Genomic DNA, 22,077 nt, shown 5'->3' on the forward strand with positions numbered 1-22,077 from the left:
AGAGAGGGAGAGACAAAATCCCAAGCAGCTTCACGCTGTCAGCACAGAGCCAGACACTGAGCTCAATCCCACAAACTATGAGATCATGACCTGAGCCAAGATCAAGAGTCAGACACTTAACTAAGCCACCAGGTGCCCCTGAAAATTTAAATTTCAGAACTATGTAGTGTAGAATAAATACTGTTAAATTGTCCATACTACCCAAAGCAATCTACAGATTTAATGCAATTTCTATCAAGTACCAACAGCATTTTCACGAACCAGAACAAATAATCCTAAAATTTGTACAGAATCACAAAAGACCCCAAATAGCCAGAGCAAGAAAAATAAAACTGGAGGTATCACAACTCCAGACTTCAAAATATACTGCAAAGGTGGAGTAACCAAAACAGTATAATACTTGCACAAAAACAGACACATAAATCAATGGAACAGAATAGGGAGCCCAGACATAAACTCATATGGTTTGTAATTATATGGTCAATTAATCTTCAACAAAGGAAGCAAGAATATGCAATGGGAAAAAGACAGTCTCTTCAACAAATGATGCTGGGAAAACTGGACAGATACATGCAAAAGAATGAAACTGGATCAGTTTCTTTCACCATACAGAAAAATAAACTCAGAATGGATTAAGGACTTAAATGTGAGATCTGAAACCATAAAACTCCTAGAAGAGAGCAAGGGCAGTAATTTTCAGTAATTTTTCTGACATTGGTCATAGCAACATTTTTCTAGATAGGTCTCCTGAAGCAGGGGAGACAAAAGCAAAAATAAACTTATGGGACTACACCAAAATAAAAAGCTTTTGCACAGCAAATAAAATAATCACCAAAACTAAAGACAACATATTGAATAGGAGAAGATATTTGCAAATGACACACCCAAAAAGGGTTAGTATCCAAAATACATAAAGGACTTATACAACTCAACACTCAAAAATCAAATAATCCAATTTAAAATGGGCAGAAGACGTGAAGACATTTCTTTAAAGAAGACATACAGATGGCCAACAGACACACGAAAAAATGCTCAGCATCATTAATTATTAGGGAAACACAAATCAAAACCACAATGAGATATCACCTCACACCTATCAGAATGGCTAAAATCAAAAACACAAGACACAAGTGTTGGCGAGGATGCTGAGAAAAAGGAACCCTCTTGCATTGTTGATGGGAATGCAAATTGGTACAGACACTGTGGAAAAACAGTATGGAGGTTAAGGTTCCTCAGAAATTAACAAAAGAATTACCTGGGGTGCCTGGGTGGCTCAGTCGGTTAAGTGTCCAACTTTGGCTCAGGTCATGATCTCATGGTTCGTGGGTTCAAGCTCCACACTGGGCTCTGTGCAGACAGCTCAGAGCCTGGAGCCTGCTTCAGATTCTGTGTCTCCCTCTCTCTCTCTGCCCCTCCCCTGCTCATTCTCTCTCTCTCTCAAAACTAAACGTTAAAAAATTTAAAAAAATAGAATTACCATATAATCCCGTAATCGTACTACTGGGTATTTACCCAAAGAATATGAAAACACTAATTCAAAAAGATATATGCACCCTTATGTTTACTGCAGCATCATTTACAAGAGCCAAATTATGGAAGCAGCCCAAGTATCCATTGATAGATGAATGCATAAATAAGATGTAAAATAATATATATATATGTATATATATATACACACACACATATATACATATGTAATCTATATCTATCTATATATATATACACATATACATATGTGTATACACACACACACACACACACACACAATTCAGCCATAAAAAGGAATGAAATCTTGCCATTTATAACAACATAGATGGATCTAGAGGGTATAATGCTAAGTAAATAAGTTAGAGAAAGACGAATACTGTATGATTTCACTCATATGCAGACTTTCAGAAACAAAACAAATGAATAACAACAAAGAAAAGAGACAAACCAAAAAACAGACTAACTATAGAGACTGATGGTTACCAGAGAACTGATGGTGAAATAGGTGAAGGGAATTAAGAGTACACTTATCTTGATGAGCACTGAGTAATGTATAGAACTGTTGAATCACTATAAATTGTACAAGTAACTGAAACTAATATAGCACTGTATGTTAACTCTACTGGAATTAAAATAAAATTTAAAAAATCAGTAAATGAATGATAAAATAAAACAATGGTAAAAAATAAAAAAGAACAACTATATAGTGTAGATGCTATAAAATGTAAAATTTTTAACAAATATAGAATATAGTCATTTGGTAGCACATCATAACAATACATGAGAAACAGACATGCCATAGGATAAAAAATTAGGTATCTGGAGGAATAGGAAACACTGACTTAAAATACTGCTTTTAAGACTTATTTAGTTCCTGAACCACGGCAAGCTATTGAATCTCTCTGGACATCAATTTTCTGATCTCCAAAACATAAGCAGAAATATTACTTTGCAGGGTCATTAGAATTACAGATTATGTGAATAATAAATTAGCTCAATTAAAAGTGGTAATAATTGGGGCGCCTGGGTGGCTCAGTCAGTTGAGTGTCCGACTTCGGCTCAGGTCATGATCTCGTGGTTTGTGAGTTCGAGCCCCGTGTCAGGCTCTGTGCTGACAGCTCAAAGCCTGGAGCCTGCTGTGGATTCTGTGTCTCCTTCTCTCTCTGCACATCACCCACTTGCACACGCTCTTGCTCTCTCTCTCTCTCAAAAATAAATAAATGTAAAAACATTTTTTAAAAAATAAAAAAGTGGTAATAATTATTAGCTATATTTCTGATTTTTTATTCCCTTCATGTATTCAATTTGTTTTATGTTTCCTTCGATGTAATGCCTAAGAAAAAAATCCTGCAATTAAATGCATAAAAGCACATAATATTATTCATATTTATATAGATAGATGTATTTGTAATATTCAACATACACTTTATAGCTCTGTCTGAACTACCATTTTACTTCTTTGTTTTCCATGAAGAAAATCCTTGCTGCTTATGAGAACACTTGGCTTTCCTCACTGTCTGAAGGGATACAGGTTTAGGTCACAAACATGGATGTGAAATATCAACATATGGAAACTTGGCTGCAGAACACTCTTCTCCTTCCCAATTTGGCAAACTATGTAGGCAGGGCAATCAATTATCACCAAAATATGCTCACAAATATAACTAAAAGAAAGAAGTTTTATGAGAAATTATTCTTAATTATCTTAATTGTGATTAAACATGCAACCACAGTACTTCCACAAGGCCATCAGAGGAGTTAGCTTAAGCTCTGAGCTTAGTATGCATTTTTCTATTCAATAAATATATTATTGAACTACCCAAAACATCTTCTGCTAAATGTTTAGCACTCCCAAGAAAAAGATACATAAATAGTATATTACTGGTTAAAAAATAAGAAAAACTATGTTTCTCAATGAAGAACATATAAGTTAAAAAGATATACAAGTTAGCTCAGCAAATTATTTTAACTTCAAATCAGCAAAATTAGAGTTGATATGAAAAAAGCTGATGTTTTCAAAATGCATTAACATAGCTAATAAGAATATGTAAGGCAGGTCTCTTTCATACTAATTGCTTACTAGGAGTTCCAGGCACTTGGAAAAATCAGTAAACAACAAAAATCCTTGCCCTTATGGAGCTTACGTGGAAAAGTAGACAACAACAAACACTGTAAATAAGTAAACTTATGGTAATAAATACTATAGACAAAACAATTGAGTAACATAAAAAGGTGACCGGGAGAACCAGAGAGAGAAAAGGAGCTGGAATATCTACAGTGTCAGATAACTGATAGGGTCATTGTCTAAGAGGTGCAGTATTATTATTGGTTCAGAAAAGTGAAATAGTCATATGAGCATTTCCTAGTTCTTACAATCCCTAGCATTTTGTAACCTGTGTTATAACTGTCAATAAAAAAGAAAGTCAGACATTTTTGTAGGACACGTTTGTTTTTGCCTCTCCATCACCTAGCACATTCTGGCATATAGCAGGTGCTCAAAAAATATTTGGTGAATGACTCATTCTAAGCCAATAAACACACAGTTTATCTGAACAGTTCTGGTCCAAAATTTAGTTCAGGGGTCACCAATTTTTTTTAAAGGGCCAGATAGTAAATATTTTTATCTTGTTGGCCAAATGGTCAATGCAACAATAGGTGTGGCTATGTTCCAATAAAAGTTTATTTTCAAAAACAGGCAGAGAGCACAGAAGTTTTCTTGTCTCTGCTTAGTTTATTCCGTATCTATCTAATTACTTCAAGTCTTGTGTTAAATTTTCCTAAGAATATAAACAGTAAATTTATCATTTACTGGCTAATGCTTACTTTTTTCAATTCTAATCAACTAAATCAAACAAAACTACAGTAATAACATACAAACTCTAGTTCTCCTTCCTTCTCTCCTCTCCCTCTTTTCCCTTATCCCTTTCTGTTTTCTAAGTCAAAACTAATAACTTCACTTAAACTATGAATAAAACTACTACACTGGCTGATGGTATATCACAGTTTTAATGAGAAAGAACACATACACAGAGCACTACCAGCCATCTGGTAATACAAAGTAAATGTCAGAGACTGAATTAAAGTTTATAAATGCAAAGCAAAAGCTGATCATCAAAATATGGCTCAGTTAGTTAAGTGTCTGACTTTGACTCAGGTCATTATCTCATGGTTCATGAGTTGGAGCCCCACATCGGACTGTGCTGACAGCTTGGAGCTGGAGCCTTTTTTGGATTCTGTGACTCCCTCTCTCTGCTCCTTCCTCACTCATGCTATGTCTCTCCTCTCTCTCAAAAACAAACATTTAAAAAAATGTTAAATGTACAATCAACTTAAAGACATTAAGTCTGACACAGAATTTAAGAATTAATTTAGATTAGTGGTTTAAAGCATGAGTTCTGAAATTAAACTGCCTGGATTTGTTAAACTGTCAACTCCAGTGAATAAAGCCACTTACTAAATCTTTCTAAGTAACTGTTTCGTCAGCAGTAAAACAGGGACAATAGTGACTACCTCATAAGGTTAATACACTTAATAAAATATCAGCCATCTATTGGCCTTTGAAAAAACACACCTGTATTTTATCAACAGGAAGCGAGTACATCATTAAGCATAAAAATATGGAATTAACGAAGGACTCCCGAATATACAAAAGTATCTTAAATGTGCTTGAGAGGCGCCTGGGTGGCTCAGTCGGTTAAGCGTCCGACTTCAGCTCAGATCATGATCTCGCGGTTTGTGAGTTCGAGCCCCATGTTGGGCTCTATGCTGACAGCTCAGAGCCTGGAGCCTGCTTCGGATTCTGTGTTTCCTCCTCTCTCTGCTCCTCCCATGCTCATGCTCTGTCTTTCTCTGTCTCTTAATAATAAACGTGTTTTTTTTTAAATGTGTTTGAAAATATAATTGTGCTCCCCTTTCCTAAACATTAACATTCAATTTTCTTCACCTTTCTACTTAGATAAAATATAGTACCTCTTGTTTTATTACATCAAATACTCTTTATTGCACTTAAAAAAAAAAGGAACTTCAAAATCAAGATTTCCAAAAGGTACTAGTATTATAATTGCTTATCACTTTTTTTCCATAACAAAACATACTTCTGAATAAGTCTGTCATCAAACAAGTAACCTTTAGCCCATAAATTTGACTGGCATAATAGATTGAAAACCTGCTAGAAGGTAAACAATATTACTTGATATGCAACATAATGATCCAAAGCACTTGTCTGGTTCACTCGCACTGTCTCTTCCAGGAGACAGAAGTATAACCTAGCATTATAGGAAGGAAAGGAGGGTGGGAGGGGAAAAAAAGTACATTTTCATAATTTTAGATATACTTTATTACAATAACAACCAGTCTGGAAACTGTCCTTAATATATGCATAACAAACTGACTTTTGTTACTGGATAACTTCTCTAAAAGATTTATTTGTAAAACTCTAGTTTGCCAGTCAAATTCTCTAAGAATCTTTCCAGCACTAAAATTCTACCCCCTTTTGCCCTGAGAGCTGGGTAGCAATGTTTGCAAGCAAAATCTTTGCTAGGTTAGTTCTAAGCCCACTAAGGCAGTGACAAACAAAAGTCTGCATAAATGCTTATCAAAAGATAAGCAAAGAGCTGAGATGCAAAAGGCTTTACCTCCAAGTGAGGAGAAACTGTTGCTGAAGTAAAGCTGACATTTTCCTTGCATTTACGATCAAAAAGTTTTTTTTTTCAAGTGTGTTTAATGATCAGGTTTATTGAGGTATGCTTTACATACTGTAAAATTCACTATGTTTAGTTTTACAGTTAGAAGGGTTTTGACAAATATATATAGTCCCATAATCACCACCACAACCAAAATGTAGAATATTTCCATCATCCCCAAAAGTTTCCTCATGGCACTTTGTGGTTAATCCCTCCCCCCCCCAACACCCATACCCCCCAACTCCCAGATCTGATTTCTGTCCCTGTGGTCCTGCCTTTTCCAGATTGTCACATAACTAGAATCAGTCAGTATATTCTGTAACCTTTTGTGTTTGGCTTCTTTCACTGGCCTAATACTCTTAGAATTCTTCTACCTTACTGCATATATTAGAAATGTGTTTCTTTTTTTTATAGCTAAGTGGTACTTCATTGTATGAACATATCAGAATTTCTTTATTCATTCATCAGCTGATAGATCTTAGGGGCTGTTTAGGTGATTATGAATAAAGTGGCTATAAACATTTACTTACAGGTCTTTGTGTAAACAAATGGTTTCATTTCTTTAGGATAAATACCTAGGAGTATAGTTGCTATATATTAAGGTAAGTGTATATTTAACTCTATAAGAAGCCTTTTATTAAAAAAGATTGAGGGGCACCTGGGTGGCTCAGTTGGTTAAGCATCCGACTTTGGCTTAGGTCATGCTCTCGCAGTTTGTGAGTTCGAGCCTGACATCAGGCTCTGTGCCGACAGCTCAGAGCCTGAAGCCTGCTTTGGATTCTGTGTCTCCCTCTCTCTCTCTGCCCCTCCCTTGCTCATGCTCTGTCTCTCTCTCTCTCTCAAAAATAAATAAACATAAAAAAAAGATTGATGAACCATGGGGAAAAAAAGCTACTACACTGGCTGATGGTATACTCTAGTTCTTATGAGAGAGAACACACACAACACTAGTAATATTGCACAATTTACGGTGCTAAAGAATACACTGGTATGGCATAAAATACATATAATATTATATTTGACTAGAACCAATTAGATATCATAAGCAAATCACTCAGCACATGCTGGATGCCTAGTACTTACTTAATGACTGCTAGTTCTCTCTCTACTGTTCAGCTTTCCCTTTCTCAAGGTTCCAACCTCACCCCAACCCAAACTTACATAAATCGACACTTAATTTCAAATCACTATTTGTAAAATAAATTATACAGTAGGACACAAACAAAAATTTCAGCTAATACTTTTTTTTTTTTTAGTTTTTTTTGAAAGAGAGAGCAGGGGAGGGGGAGACAGAGAGGGAGAGAGAGAATCCCAAGCAGGCCTCGCACTGTCAGCACAGAGCCCAATGTGGGGCTCAGATTCATGAAGCATGAGATCATGACCTGAGCTGAAATCAAGAGTCAGACGCCTAACCGACAGAGCCACCCAGGCATCCCACAGCTATTACTTTTTAAAGCAAAGCCAGTTCCACTCATTTCCTTAAGTCACTCGTACTTTGGGATGGAGGAGGGGACTCCTTTAAAGGCAGTAGATGCCACTCTCAGAAAACATTTTAGGTGAGCATCACCACCTTGTGTCGAAACAGAGTAACTGCAATACCAAATTCATTGTCAAATACAGGCCAACACATTGCAGAGACCAGAAGCTAGGTGATCAGAGATGCATTTCTCCAAATCCACGATGATATATATGCCGGTACAATAGTGCAAACAACGTTTGGACTGTACATGTTTTATGATTATAATACTTTAAAATTTACCTGCATTTCAAATTAGATCATATGTATCATGAAGAAAAGAACTGAGTTTTCTTTTATAACATGTCCTTTCTGATACTCTTGCACATCCTTCCCAAACACACACACACACACACACACACACACACACACACACAACTGAATAGAATGCCAGGCACAAAAATGGCACATTATTGAGAATACTCTCTATGCACTTGAAAAATAATCACCAATTTAGTCCTTCTACAAATGACTTTAAAATATTCAATATATGGCTTCATATTTAGTTCTTGGCTACACTGAAAATCAAATATGGGATTCTAGAGCATTATTAAGAATACAAGGGAAGAAGCATTTACAAATTTAAAAGTGATTCAACTTTAAATAATCATATAGACATTTCTGTTGTAGCTCAAAATTATTTTTACAGTCATGTGAAGTTTTAAAAAATAGCGTATTAAATAATTACAAATATTGTAACACTGATCAGACATCTGTGAAAGGAGAAAATATGCAGCTCAACAAGTTTTCCTTTTTCTAAGAGTAATAAATTTTGAGTGAAAAAGTTAAGGTGTTCTTCAACTGTCAACCAAAGTTTTTATTACACAATAGCAGCCTTAAGGCTGATTTATGGCTTTCCCCCCCTTTTCTGACAATCAAGTGTTTAAAAAGAAAAGTCATTTTTGCACACCTGGATAATATCTGCTTGCTTTATATAACATGTTTGAAGAAGGGAACTTTTCAATAACATGAAAGTTGGGGGAGGTGATACCTGAAAAAGCTTTAAAAAAAAAAAAGCACTCAGAAATTTGGTAAATGGCATCCTCTTAGGTAGCATTTGGAAAATCTATTATTATTATCTGTCTCTGAGTCACAAAATAGAATTTTTGGATGTGAATGATATATTCTGGGATTATCTAGTACATTTTTGACAGGTATAGAATCAGAGGCCCAGAGAGGCTAAATAATTTCAAAGGATACTTAGTTTGTTAGCAACAGAGCTAGAATTAGAAACAAAGATCCCCGGGGCGTCTGGGTGGCGCAGTCGGTTAAGCGTCCGACTTCAGCCAGGTCACGATCTCGCGGTCTGTGAGTTTGAGCCCCGCGTCGGGCTCTGGGCTGATGGCTCAGAGCCTGGAGCCTGTTTCCGATTCTGTGTCTCCCTCTCTCTCTGCCCCTCCCCCGTTCATGCTCTGTCTCTCTCTGTCCCCAAAATAAATAAACGTTGAAAAAAAGAAACAAAGATCCCCAAATCTGTGTCTGTCTCGTTTCTCCCATTGCTTCTCTCTCACTGTCCATTTCAGGCCTTTCTATCACATTTTGCTTGTGACATTCTAGTCCCTATCATCTTTGCCATCTGTCTCCTTTACCTACAGACTCATTTCTCCAGTTAAATTGCTTACATTATGCAAAAGCCCCTCTCCAATACTATGCATATTCCAAAAACTCATCCAGAAATGCAAAGGTTTAAGAAGGCCTGTGCCCAAAACACTATAAACATAATGTTCAAAGAAGAAAATTACACAACTTCTCATATAATACAATACCTCTAATATCACAAATTCATGAAAGTGCAGCTGCGAAAGTGGAGGTAAGTGATGAGGACATTAGCTACATATTTCAGCATTGTTTGAAAGCTAAAAAGAATTCATTTTAAATAATTTAATTTCTAAATTTCATGAATGTAACTTAAGTCTTGTCTATTTCCATCAGAGAAAACAGAAAGCATTTCAGAATATGTATTTTTTTTTTCAACGTTTATTTATTTTTGGGACAGAGAGAGACAGAACATGAATGGGGGAGGGTCAGAGAGAGAGGGAGACACAGAATCGGAAACAGGCCAGAGCCCGACGCGGGGCTCGAAGTCACAGACCGTGAGATCGTGACCTGGCTGAAGTCAGGCGCTTAACCGACTGCGCCACCCAGGCGCCCCAGAATATGTATTCTTAAGGTAAAACAAGGTGAGTTTTACTTTCAACTGTTCCTAAATTATATAAGTTAAACTATTTTTCAAAAAATCAGAAATTCTTCTTGGTAATTAAGATATATAATGCCTCTGCTAGTAACAATATAAGACACACATTGGGAATGGCAGAAACAGAATCCCACACTTGACAAATTAGAAAGATCTATCATATCTAATGAGATGAATTTATAAGAATTAATGCCTCTATTTCTAAGGCCTAAAGCCCTAGCAGATGCTGGCAGAAACTATTAGGAAATCATTTGGACTTAAGGAAAACAAATCTCTGAGAAGCATATAAAACATAGGAAAAGCTTAAGAGGAGCTGAACCTGAAGGAAGACCTCTAGATCTGATTGCACTGTGGTTCAACTTCTAAGACTTAAATCAAATTAATCAAGCCCAAGGCAGGGAAATTATAACTTAGCAGAAGACTCTGAGGAAAGACTTGGGCTTCTTAGTTTTGTTTTTGTTTTGTGCTTGATGACTTTAAATTCCACAACAGTCCACAGTGTGATTCAGCTGGCAAATAAACTAACACAATTCTGGAATGCATTAGCAGAAGCATAGTATTCAGATTAAAGGCATTAAGTGTCTCACTAAACTCTGAACTGATCAGAACACAACCTATTACAGTGTATTATTCACTTGTGGATGCCATAATTTGAGAGAAAGGAACAAATGGTAACAGTGCAGAGGGGGTAAAAAAAAAAAAGGATAAGAATGCCAAAGATGAAATAAAACAAGATGTCAAGCCTGGAGAAGAGAAGACTAGTTGGTGAGATACAATGTAAAGATAAGACAGGCTGTACGTAGAAGCTTTGGGGAGACACAAAACAGCTCGTTCAGTAGAAACAACAAACTTCCTAATAGTCTGAGACAAAGACAGAGGGGTCTGTCTCATGAGTTGGTAAGTCCCCCCGCCTCCTCTGCCTCAATCAGTGTAGGTGAGTAGGCAAAGGATGGAGAAATGATGGGTAGGAATTTTTAAATGAGGGGTCAATGTATCAGAAGGATAACTAGACTATCAAAGTCATCCAAGTTGTCTCCAATCTTGAAAAATTTAATTTCTTTCTTTGAATGTTTACTTCTTTATTTTGAGAGAGAGAGAGCGAGCATGAGAGGGAGCTCAGAGGAGGGCAGAGAGAGAGGAAGAGAGTGAATCCTAAGTGGGCTCTGTGCTATCAGTGTGGAGCTGGACATGGGGCTTGATCTCACAAACTTGAAATCATGATCTGAGCTGAAATCAAGAGTCAGAGGCTTGACCAACTGAGCCACTCTGGTGCCCCAAGACATTAATTTCCTTTACAACCTAGATGTTAAGGACAATACGTACTGTGTCGTTTACTTTTTCTCTAATTGAAGATTAGATGTACTCTATTTGCATGATGACATCAAATATTATTTACCAAACAAACATAGCTAAGCACAGAATCTTAATTTCTCAAAATTTAAATATCTAAGCCTGAAAATTCCAATGATAACAAATACTAAAAAGGGCATTCAACTAAAAGCTAAAAACCAATGAAACTTTAAGATTCACATGCTATGAAGAAATACTTATGTTATTCATATAATTTTAAAAACTGCATTTTTAGATGTATGGACTTTGATGAGTCATTCAACTGAAAAGAATAATTATTTAGTCCATAAAACATATTTTAAAAGATTAAATATTAAAAGAACTTTCAAGAAGAGATGGAATATACTTGAAAAAATAAGAAGTTAATACAACCTTTCTATTATTATTTATTTTAAGCCATTATATAGAATTTATTTTCAGAAAACTCAATATATTTAAACAATCTGTAGAAAAACTTTGTGGCTCATGTATGTACAACCCATATTAACAGACATTACTAAACTTCTAAAAGCTTATAAGGATAGATCAATAGTCAGTAAACTTTTTCTGTAAAGATCCAAATGGTAAATAATTTAGGCCTTATGGGCCATAAACACAATATTCTACTGTAACTACTCTATTACAGTAGTACAAATGAAGTCATAGACAATAGATGAACAAATCAGGGTGACTGTGTTCTAATACAGCTTTATTTATGGGGACCAAAATTTGAATTTCATCTCATTTTTATTTTTCATCTCATAAAATTATTTTTCTTTTGATATTTTTCAACCATTTAAATATGTAAAAACCATTCTTAGATCATGAGAGGTACAAAAACAAGTGGTTGGCCAATATGCTGACACCTGAAATAAACAGTCTTTATATTATCAGCATCTAAATGAGATATGACCCATATACACATACAACCTCTAACCAACTTCTCTTCTGTCATCTCTCCCAATTACCCATCCCCAAAGCTGAAACCTTTACAGCTGCTACCGTAATAGATATAGTGAAAACATTTCAATCTTTAAAAACACAAAACAGGGGCACCTGAGTGTCTCAGTGGTTAAATATCTTACTCTTGATTTTGGCTCAGGTTAGATCCTAGAGCCTTAGGACTGAGCCCTGCATCCTCTGCTGACAGTGTGGGGATTCTCTCCCTTTCTCTGCTCCTCCCCTGCTTGCACTCTCTCTCTCTCTCTCAAAATAAATACTAAAAAATAAATAAATAAAAGTAAAAACACAAAACAAACACCTATCACTAATAATAAAACCACTCTGAGTCCCGTAAAATGAAGGTAAAGCTGAAATTAGAAGATGAACTTGGAGGAAGCCTCACAGGTCTGACCACATTAGGCTCTCCTTATAACCCCCCAAGACTCTCAACATCATTTTGATAAACAATATTAAATAAATATAAAATTTCCTAAAATACAAGAAAGTAAAGAATTTTAAGGTATTTAAATTTTTAAAGTCTATTAGGTCAAGAAGCTTGCTTTTTAGTTCTGACTTAGCTGAGAACAGCAATTTTTTTTTTTTTTTTTATGAAAGAGAGAGAGAGAGAGAGAGACAAAGCATGAGCAGGGGAGGGACAGAGAGAGAGAGAGAGGGAGACACAGAATCCGAAGCAGGTTCTAGGCTCCCAGCTGTCAGCACAGAGCCCAACGTGGGGCTCGAACTCATGAACCTTGAGATCATGACCTGAGCTGAAGTCAGGTGCTTAACCAACTGAGCCATTCAGGCACTCCCTGAGAACAGCAATATTAAAAGAATGGCATAACTAGGAAGAGTAGGGAGAAAAGCTATCTACAAACATACTTGTACAGTTTCTTCTAAAGGTATTTTTGGAACACAATTCACTTGAAAATTGGAGGCCACATATATTAGCTTCTCATTTGCTGACTTTTCTAAACATGTTAACTTTTTTCCATGTTACAAAAATATCCATAAAACCAACTTTTAGTGTGCAATATTCAAGAAATAAAGATATTATTTTTATAATAATAAAAATAATATTTATAATATAATAATAATATAATAATAAAAATAATATTTAACCCATCAAGTACATTTCCTCTTCCAGAAAAACTGGAAGGAAAATTAATGCCAGTTTATTACATCCATGAGCTAAACATACTAAGTTAGAAAATAATTCTGAACCCTGGATTATTCAGTTATCTCTATATAACTTCCAAAATTTTCCTCAGCTGAACAATCTTTTCCATAGATGACTTAGAGCAGAATTTTCAAAGTTCTACAAATTTATTATTATAAGAAAAATAGGTTTATAGATTAGGGATGATACTTTACAATAGTAATAATTATTGAAGGCTTATTATATACTAGGCATCAGTACTAACAGTAATCAAATGACTAAATTCAAAATTATTTATAAAACTAAACTATTCTAAGGTTTGTTTAACACTGGGAAAGAAGACATGACCATTTCTTAATATTCAACACAAATGCATGAAATGTCATGGACTGGATGGACATTATATTCTTCTAAAGGGGGCACACAAATAACCACCTAACAAAGAACAATATTAAACTCCTACAGTTTGGGCTCTTTATTATTTGAGCATCAATAATAATTTAGCTGTTTGTTATTCTAAAGTCTCTTGATGCTGAGGAAATCCAGATGGTCATCCATCTAAAGACAATGTGTCTACCTGACATTATGCAATCTCATTTATCTTCATCTATCCTTGACATACTGCCATTCTTATGCAAAATGGACACAAGGGGATAGAACTTCTCTTCACTCATTTATCAGCTGGAAGAGAGGGTAGGGCATAAAAGGTCTATGGAGACTTCAGGGTACCACCAGAGACCACAAGTAATCACTTTACTTAGCACAGTGTGCTACATCACAGCTAATGTATTTGACAGGTAAATAAGACAAAGCAAGAAAGAGAACAATGTGATTCTTGAGCTATGTGTCTTACTTCCTTTGCTGAATCATCAGAATCCCCAAAAAACTCCAGTTTTAGTTTACCCAGACTATATGAAATTAAAATATTGTCCATAAAAGACACTAACCACACACAACATATGGGTTACACAATGATGTCAATTTCACTCCTCTGGCAGTCCAAGAATTCTACTCCTTTTAACATACCAACTTAAAGTTACCATGACATAGAAGTTGTGGGTTAATAGGCAACAGGATTGTGAAGTATGCTAGCTAATTTACAAGGCCAAACACCTTAATTAAAATTTGGCCAAAGTTATACCAAATATTATTTCTTTGTCACTAGGACAGTCCTTTATTTTTTATTCCAGTTTTAAGCTAATAAAACATCTACCTTTTAGCATCAGTACATGAAATTTACTTTAATTATTTTCTCATCTATACTCTTCCTATTACAGTTTCCTTCAGACAAGGCAGGTAGTGAAAACTGTCTATTTCATAACAAGAAGTTTCCTTTCTTTTTATATTGTCTCTTATGACTGTTTCTGTTTCTACTAGCATCTTCAGGGAACATTTTGAACAAACACCATGTTAAAATCACACATGCACTTAAAAGTTTTTTTTAAAGTACTACTATTAAATAAAGTACTATTAAATAACATACAAATAATGCTCTAAAATAGTTCTTCAGAGGAAAAAAATGTGGAAAGAAAAATGACTTTTGATATAGTACATATCATCTCAGTAGTAATAAAAGTATAATTACAAAAAGTACAATTATGAAAAAAACCATATTCCACACAAATATGGAATTCTACCTGAAATAGAAAAGAATTAAAATATTTTTTTACAAAAATCATTGATAATTTGAAGTATTTTTTCCTGCACAATTACAGAATATAATATACAGAACACTTAGATCCTGGTAAAATGTACTAAATTCAAAATTGTACTTAAAAGTACAGCATATGATCTTGAAACTATTCTTATACCACTCAAAAATAATTTTTTCATTTACCAACTTCATGTTTTGCTGTCATGAATAATTTTATTATTTCATCCTTTACAAATTAAACAAATTTTTAAGAATTTAAATAGGAAATTAAAAACCTTTAGATTCCCCTGCCCTAATGAAAATAAGTTTGAATCTTACTAGCAAATACTTTCAGCATCTTAAAACAAATGTCCTCATCCAAAATTAGTTGCTTAAAAAAAAGTTGGATTTCTGGGGTGCCTGGGTGGCTCAGTTGGTTAAGCATTCAACTTTGGCTCAGGTCACAATCTCACAGTTTGTGGGTTAGATCCCTGTATTGGGATCTGTGCTGATAGCTCAGAGCCTGGAGCTTGCTTCGGATTCTGTGTGTCCCTCTCTCTCTCTCTGCCCCTCCCCTACTCGTGCTCTGTCTCTGTCTCTCAAAAATAAGTAAAACGTTAAAAAAAAAGTTGGATTTCTAATATTTAAAACCTAATCAAGGTATGTGTGTGATATACCTAATTTATGCATACATATGTATACATACATACATACAAACACAAAAGCATACATATAAGTACACATACAAATATACATATGTTTGTATATGAGTAAATAGGTGTTGTGTAAAGCTGCTAAATTTGAGGTAATCTGTAATACAGCAAGAGAAAACTAAACAAGCACCAATCAGGCTGAGTTATACAGCTTGATTTAGAAGAACCCAGAGATCTGATATTTTTTGTCTGTATTTAAGAGAGAAAGGGGCGGAGAGAGAGAGAATTCCATGAGGAGCAGAGAGAGAGAGAGAAGTGGGGCTCACCTGGGGCTTGTGTTTTACCCAAAGTGGGCCACATGTTCACTCAAAGCAAGGCATGAGCCCACCCGATTTGGGACTCGAACTCACAAACAGTGTGAGATCAAGACCTGAGCAAGTCAGATACTTAACAACCGAGCCACCCAGGTGCCCAAACCCGGAGATGTTTATTGTAAGCCCAAAGTCCTGCTTCGAGAAATGTACCTAACATTGATGACATACATTATTAAGAAACCAAAGAAGGGCACTATTAGATTAGGCATTGTAGAGAAGGAAACCTAAGAAATTTTAGAGCTCATTAGCCATGGGGTAACCAGGAGAAAATGCCATAAAAATATAATGTATTCTTACCAGAAGGAAGATGTTTTTTCTGGATTTAGCACCTTTATTTGTGAAACCGAAAGGTAGGATTAGGTAATCTCTAAGGGCTCTTTCAGCCCTTTTTTTTTCTTTAATTTGAGAGAGAGAGAGAGAGAAAATCTTCAGCAGGTTCCATGCTCAGCCCAACATGGGGCTCAACCCCATGATCCTGGATCATGACCTAAGCCTAAACGAGGAGTTGGGACATTCAACTAACTGAGCCATCTAGGTGCCCTCTTTCAGCACTTTCTATTATGCTTGCTAAAATACAGTCCTATCTCTTTTTTTTTATTTCATAGATATCAGAGATGTCTGAGCATGGAGATAGATCCTATAAATGCTCAGAAATCACTTATCTTCTTATAAAATACTGCATCAGAAAGGAAATAATTTATTAAGGTCCAAAGCTTTCTCACCTGTATTTGATCAACAGGTCTTTACTACATAGTAAAATACCTAACTGGATGAAAGCAAAACTTGCTTTCCACATAAAAGCTCCTTTTATATCTTCAAAAGTATCATTTTTTTCTAATTCCCATTTTTAAAACTGGAAGTCTGTGTATATGTGCACAGGGAGGGAGGGACGAGCTCATAAGGTGATATATATGAAGCAATAATGTGAACAACAAAAAAAAGAAAAATTGGTTCATGCTACAGGAGAAAATTTTTACACTCAATTTAAATCCTTACAAAAAATTTACACATTAAGTATAAATTAGGCATTTAAAATTTAGTGGATTCCCTTTATTAAACTAGACCTAGGGAGAATAAGCGGTAGCAATGGCTTGAAAGAGTCAGTTTTGCTGAGTTTAATGCCATAGCCTAATTTCTTAGAGAGATAAAATCCATGGTCATTTCTATTCTAATCACTCTGAAAGCAACTGCTAGGCCAAGAATTCTAGTAAGTTGTTGATAATAACTTGAGTCTAACTGATACTAAAAAGCCAGAAATTTACCTTAACATGAAGGAAAATGTTAAAAACTTCTCAAAAATAAATCAGATGACAAACAAAAAAAGAATTTCAGAACTTCAATTCTCTCTCTGAAAGTTTGATGCAACAATGATGGAGGGAAAATTCAAGGAGTTATAAAAGAGTTTCATTAATATCAAATCATAAGCAATGAAAACATAAAAGCTTTCCTCTGTTCCCTTTATTTCTTTTAGTTTAAGATTTTCAGTATCCTCAAATTAAAAACTGATTACAAAGTAATCTGACAGAAAAAATAAAACTCACATAATCAAATGATCCAGTTCTTGTTTTCACAGCACTCACACTGCTTTCTTTCTTACCTTGTCTATCCTATCTGGGCGGTTAGTAGCGGCCAAAATTGTCACGTTCTTTAACTGTTCAATACCATCCATTTCCGTTAAGAGCTGAGCCAGAACACGGTCAGCTACATTCCCGGCACCTGAAGAACTGATTTTTAAAAATAAAGTTTTAAAACTCTTTACCTACCCCCAAGTACTTTATTACTTTTAAAAGACTGTATATTATACAATAAAAAGGTTAGGTCTGTTTCAAAATATAAAATGTTTGCTTCAGAATTCATTACTTGTTGAATTACCATATCAAAGAACTAACTATATTCAAATCATTTCTTTTCCTTCATCAACAACCACATTCATTTTTTTCTCCAATAACGAAATATAGAAGGTCTGGGAAGCAAGATATAAAATTTAAAACAGTTCATCAAATACACAGAAAATCATGTAATTTAATCAATATTTACATTTTATATGGTAAATATACTGATAGGAATTGGTAATAAAAAACACTAAAATAAAAACCCATTCCTCACATGAAGTTTAAAGCCTATGTGAAACAAAAAAACTCATACCCATAACAAATGGGGTATTTCTGATATACCCTGATATTTCAAAATATTAGTATTTTGGGGGAAGGATGTTAAGATGGCAGAGAAGTAGGGGAACGGGGATTTCCTCATCCCTAAAACACAGCAGTGTCAAGGTCAGATCACTTGGAATACCAGGAAATCAATCTGCAGAGTGGCAGAAGGATCTCCACAGGTGGAGGGGGACAGCTTGGAAGGACGGAGGTGCATGTATGTGAATTAGTGCAGATAAAATGGCCGAGGCAGGGAAGGAGGGAACCCCTTCTGTGGAGAGACAAAAGGGAGAAAAAGCCGAAGGGGCTGTGGAATTGCTGTACTGAGCACAAGAGGAAAGAAACCTCTCAGAGCATGACTAGGGAACGAGAAACAGAGAGAGTGCTAGTTTCTATTTTGCAAACAGCATTAGGAGCTGAAGCTCAGAGGTCTCAAAAGTCCATGACTTTCTTCTAACCTGAGCTGATCCCATGTGTGTGCCTGTGGGGGAGGGAGCTGCCCCGGGGCACTGTAGCAATCTCAGGGACACACTGGGAGAAAACAGTCCCCTTCCTTGAGCACTATGGGAAGAGGGTTTATTGCCTCTTCAAGGAGAAATGACCCTGCAGGCGCCAGCCAAAGGCTTTTTATCAGCAGGGCTGAGGGACACTACACCAGAACAGGGTCCAAAGGGTGCAGGCCCCTTAAGACATTGGGTTTTGAATCCCAGCCAAGGGCCTAGAAAGTGCGGGAGACTGTGGAACAGGGTAGGCTGACCTGCACTACTCTGTGAGGGCTGCGTGAACAGCATGCTTTAAGACACCCAGTTCAGTGAGAGGAAAATGGGATGTCACCATTTTTCTCCCCAACACCAACATGTGGAGGTTCAGTGAGCAACACAGCAGCCCCCAATGGAGGCGAGACCTGCTTACACCAAACCTACCGCTCCGTGCCTGGCAACTGCTTATCTACTGGAGGAAAACTGACATTGAGACAACCAGACGGCCGCTACTCCAGACCGGCACAGCCACCAGTGCCAGCCACCAAGAGACAACTATTTTTTGTTTCTGTCTGTCACTTTGTCTGTTTGTTGTTCTCTTTTTTCTTTCTACCCTTTTGTTTTCTTTTGGGATCAGGCTCATAGATTCTGATTTGTTTTTTGGTTAATTCTTATTTTATATATATAAATAATTTTTTTTTCTGTTTTGTTTGCTTAATCAGGCATTTTTACCTTAATCTTTTCACACCTTTTCTCTTCTTTTTCTTTATTTTCCTTTCTCTCTCTCGGGATTAAACGTTATAGTTCATTTGATTCTCTGCTTCATCTTCTTTTCTCCCTTTGATTTTTCTCTTTACTTTTTTTAAAAATCTTTTTTAATGTTTATTTATGAGACAGAGAGAGACAGAGCATGAACGGGGGAGGGTCAGAGAGAGAGAGACACACAGAATCCGAAACAGGCTCCAGGCTCTGAGCTGTCAGCACAGAGCCTGATGCGGGGCTCGAATTCACGGACCTTGAGATCATGACCTGAGCCGAAGTCGGATGCTTAACCGACTGAGCCACCCAGGAGCCCCTGATTTTTCTCTTTATATAGGATCAGCTTCCCCCCACCTTTCCTTTATCCCAGGGTTACTTCAAGAAACAAATCAAAGCACACCAGGTTGAAGTCAAAACACTCTGCCATGACAAGCAAGGAGAAGCCTTGCAGAGGACTGACCAGTGGGATAGAGCAGCCAAAATGCAACAACAGCAGAGCGCATGCAACACATTCCAAAAACATTTCCTGAAGTGCCAATGTCTGGATAGTGTAGGACCCTTTTTTTAATATAGTAGTACTCACAGGTACAGGACACATAACAAGCTTTTAAAACACATAAAAGCAGGAATATAGCCAAAATGATTAAACAGAAAAATTCTCCTCAAAAGAAATTCCAGGAAGGAATGACAGTCAGAGAACTGTTGGAAACAGATATAAACAATATATTATATGAAAAATATAGAATAACAGTCATAAGACTAATAGCTGAGCTTGAAAAAAGCATAGATGGCAGCAGAGAATCTATTGCTGTAGAGATCAAAGACATAAGAAACAGTCATGATGAATTAAGAAATACCATAAATGAGATGCAAAATAAACTAGATGCTGAGACATCTAGTTGTGATGGTAGTGGCGGTAGAAGAAGCAGAGGAGAGAACACGTGACATAGAAGATAAAATTATGGAAAATGAAGCTGAAAAATAGACGGGAAGGAAATAACTAGATCATGAGGGGAGAATTAGAGAGCTAAATGATTCCATAAAATGAAACAATATTCAAATCATATGAGGTCCAGAAGAAGAAGAGCTGGAAACCAGGGCAGAAGGTTTATTCGAACAAATTATAGCTGAGAGCTTCACTAATCTGGGGAAGGAAGAAACAGGCATCTAAGCCCAAGAGGCACAGAGAACTCCCTTCAAAATCAACAAAAGCAGGTCGATACCATGATATATCATAGTGAAACTGGCAAAATACAAAGATAAAAAGAATTTTCAAAGCAGCTAGGGACAAATGGGCCTTAATATACAAGGGTAGACATAAGGGTAGTAGACCTGTCCAATGAAACGTGGCAGGCCAGAAGGGAGAGGCAAGAAATATTCAATGTGCTGTATAGGAAAAATATGCAGCCAAGAATCCATTATCTAGCAAGGCTGTCGTTCAGAATAGAAGGAAAGATAAAGACGTTCCCAAAGACTGAGAGTTCATGACCACTAAACCGGTCATGCAAGAGATCCTAAGAGGGACTCCTTGAGTGGAATGCTGCAAAGACTACAAAGGACCATAAACATCATCACAAGCACCAGACCTACTGATAACACAATGACAATAAATCTGTATCTTTAAATAATCACTCTGAATGTAAATGGACTAAATGACCCAATCAAAAGACACAGGGTATCAGAATGGATTAAAAACCAAGATCCATCTATATGCTGTCTACAGGAGACCCATTTTAGAGCTGAGGACACCTGTAGATTGAAAGTTAGGGAATGGAGAAACATCTATCATGCTACTGGACATCAAAAGAAAGCTAGAGTAACCATATCTATATCGGATGAACTATATTTTAAAACAAAGACTGTAACAAGAGATGAAGAGGGCATTATATCATAATTAAAGGGTCTATCCATCAAGAAGACCTAACAACTGTAAATGTTTAAGCCCCCAACATGAAGGTACTCAAATGTATAAATCAATTAATCACAAAAATAAATAAATGTGTGGATAATAATACCGTGATTGTAGGGGACTTTAATACTCCACTTACAACAATGGACAGATCATCTAGGCAGAAAATCAATAAGAAAACAATGGCTCTGAATGATACACAGGACCACATGTATTTAACTGATATATTCAGAACTTTTCATAGAAAAGCAGCAGATCACACATTCTTCTCAAGTGCACATGAAACAATCTCCAATACAGATCACATACTGGGTCACAAAAGAGCGCTCAAGAAGTATAAAAAGACTGAGATCATACCATGCATATTTTCAGGTCACAACGCTATGAAGCTTGAAATCAACCACAAGCAAAAAATTGGAAAGTACCCAAATACATGGAGTTTAAAGAAAATCCTATTAAAGAATAAATGGGTCAAACAGGAAATTAAAGAAGAAATTAAAGAATTATATGGAAGCAAATGAACACATGACACCCTACACTCTTTGGGATGCAGAAAAGGCAGTCCAAAGAGGAAAATACATTTCAATCCAGGCCTATCTCAAGAAACAAGAAAAATCCCAAATACACAACCTAACTGCACATCTAAAGGAGCTAGAAGCAGGGCAGCAAATAAACCCAAAGCCAGCAGAAGAAGAGAAATAATACAGATTAGAGCAGAAATAAACAATATAGAATATATATAGAATCCAACCACAAAATTCAGCAGGTACGCAGAGTGGAGAGGTGAACTTGGGGACAGAGAAGCCA

General features: G+C 36.1%; 1 protein-coding gene across 9 annotated transcripts in view; it reads right to left on the reverse strand.

The window, feature by feature from the left end:
* The window catches only part of SPATA5 (spermatogenesis associated 5), a 370,044-nt gene that overhangs the window by 217,888 nt on the left and 130,079 nt on the right, over window positions 1-22,077 (reverse strand). For 7 of the 9 annotated variants that reach the window (XM_011281675.4, XM_003985028.5, XM_019828995.3 and 4 more), the window contains exon 14: window positions 17,568-17,694. The exons of 1 other annotated variant lie outside the window; for it this stretch is intronic. In XM_011281675.4, coding sequence (XP_011279977.1) covers window positions 17,568-17,694 — 127 coding nt within the window. Of the gene's footprint in view, window positions 1-17,567; window positions 17,695-22,077 lie in introns of those variants that run through there. One more of the 9 variants, XM_045055895.1, reaches the window with a different exon arrangement.

This window comes from Felis catus, chromosome B1 (genome assembly GCF_018350175.1).
Source record: "Felis catus isolate Fca126 chromosome B1, F.catus_Fca126_mat1.0, whole genome shotgun sequence".
NCBI lineage: Eukaryota > Metazoa > Chordata > Mammalia > Carnivora > Felidae > Felis > Felis catus.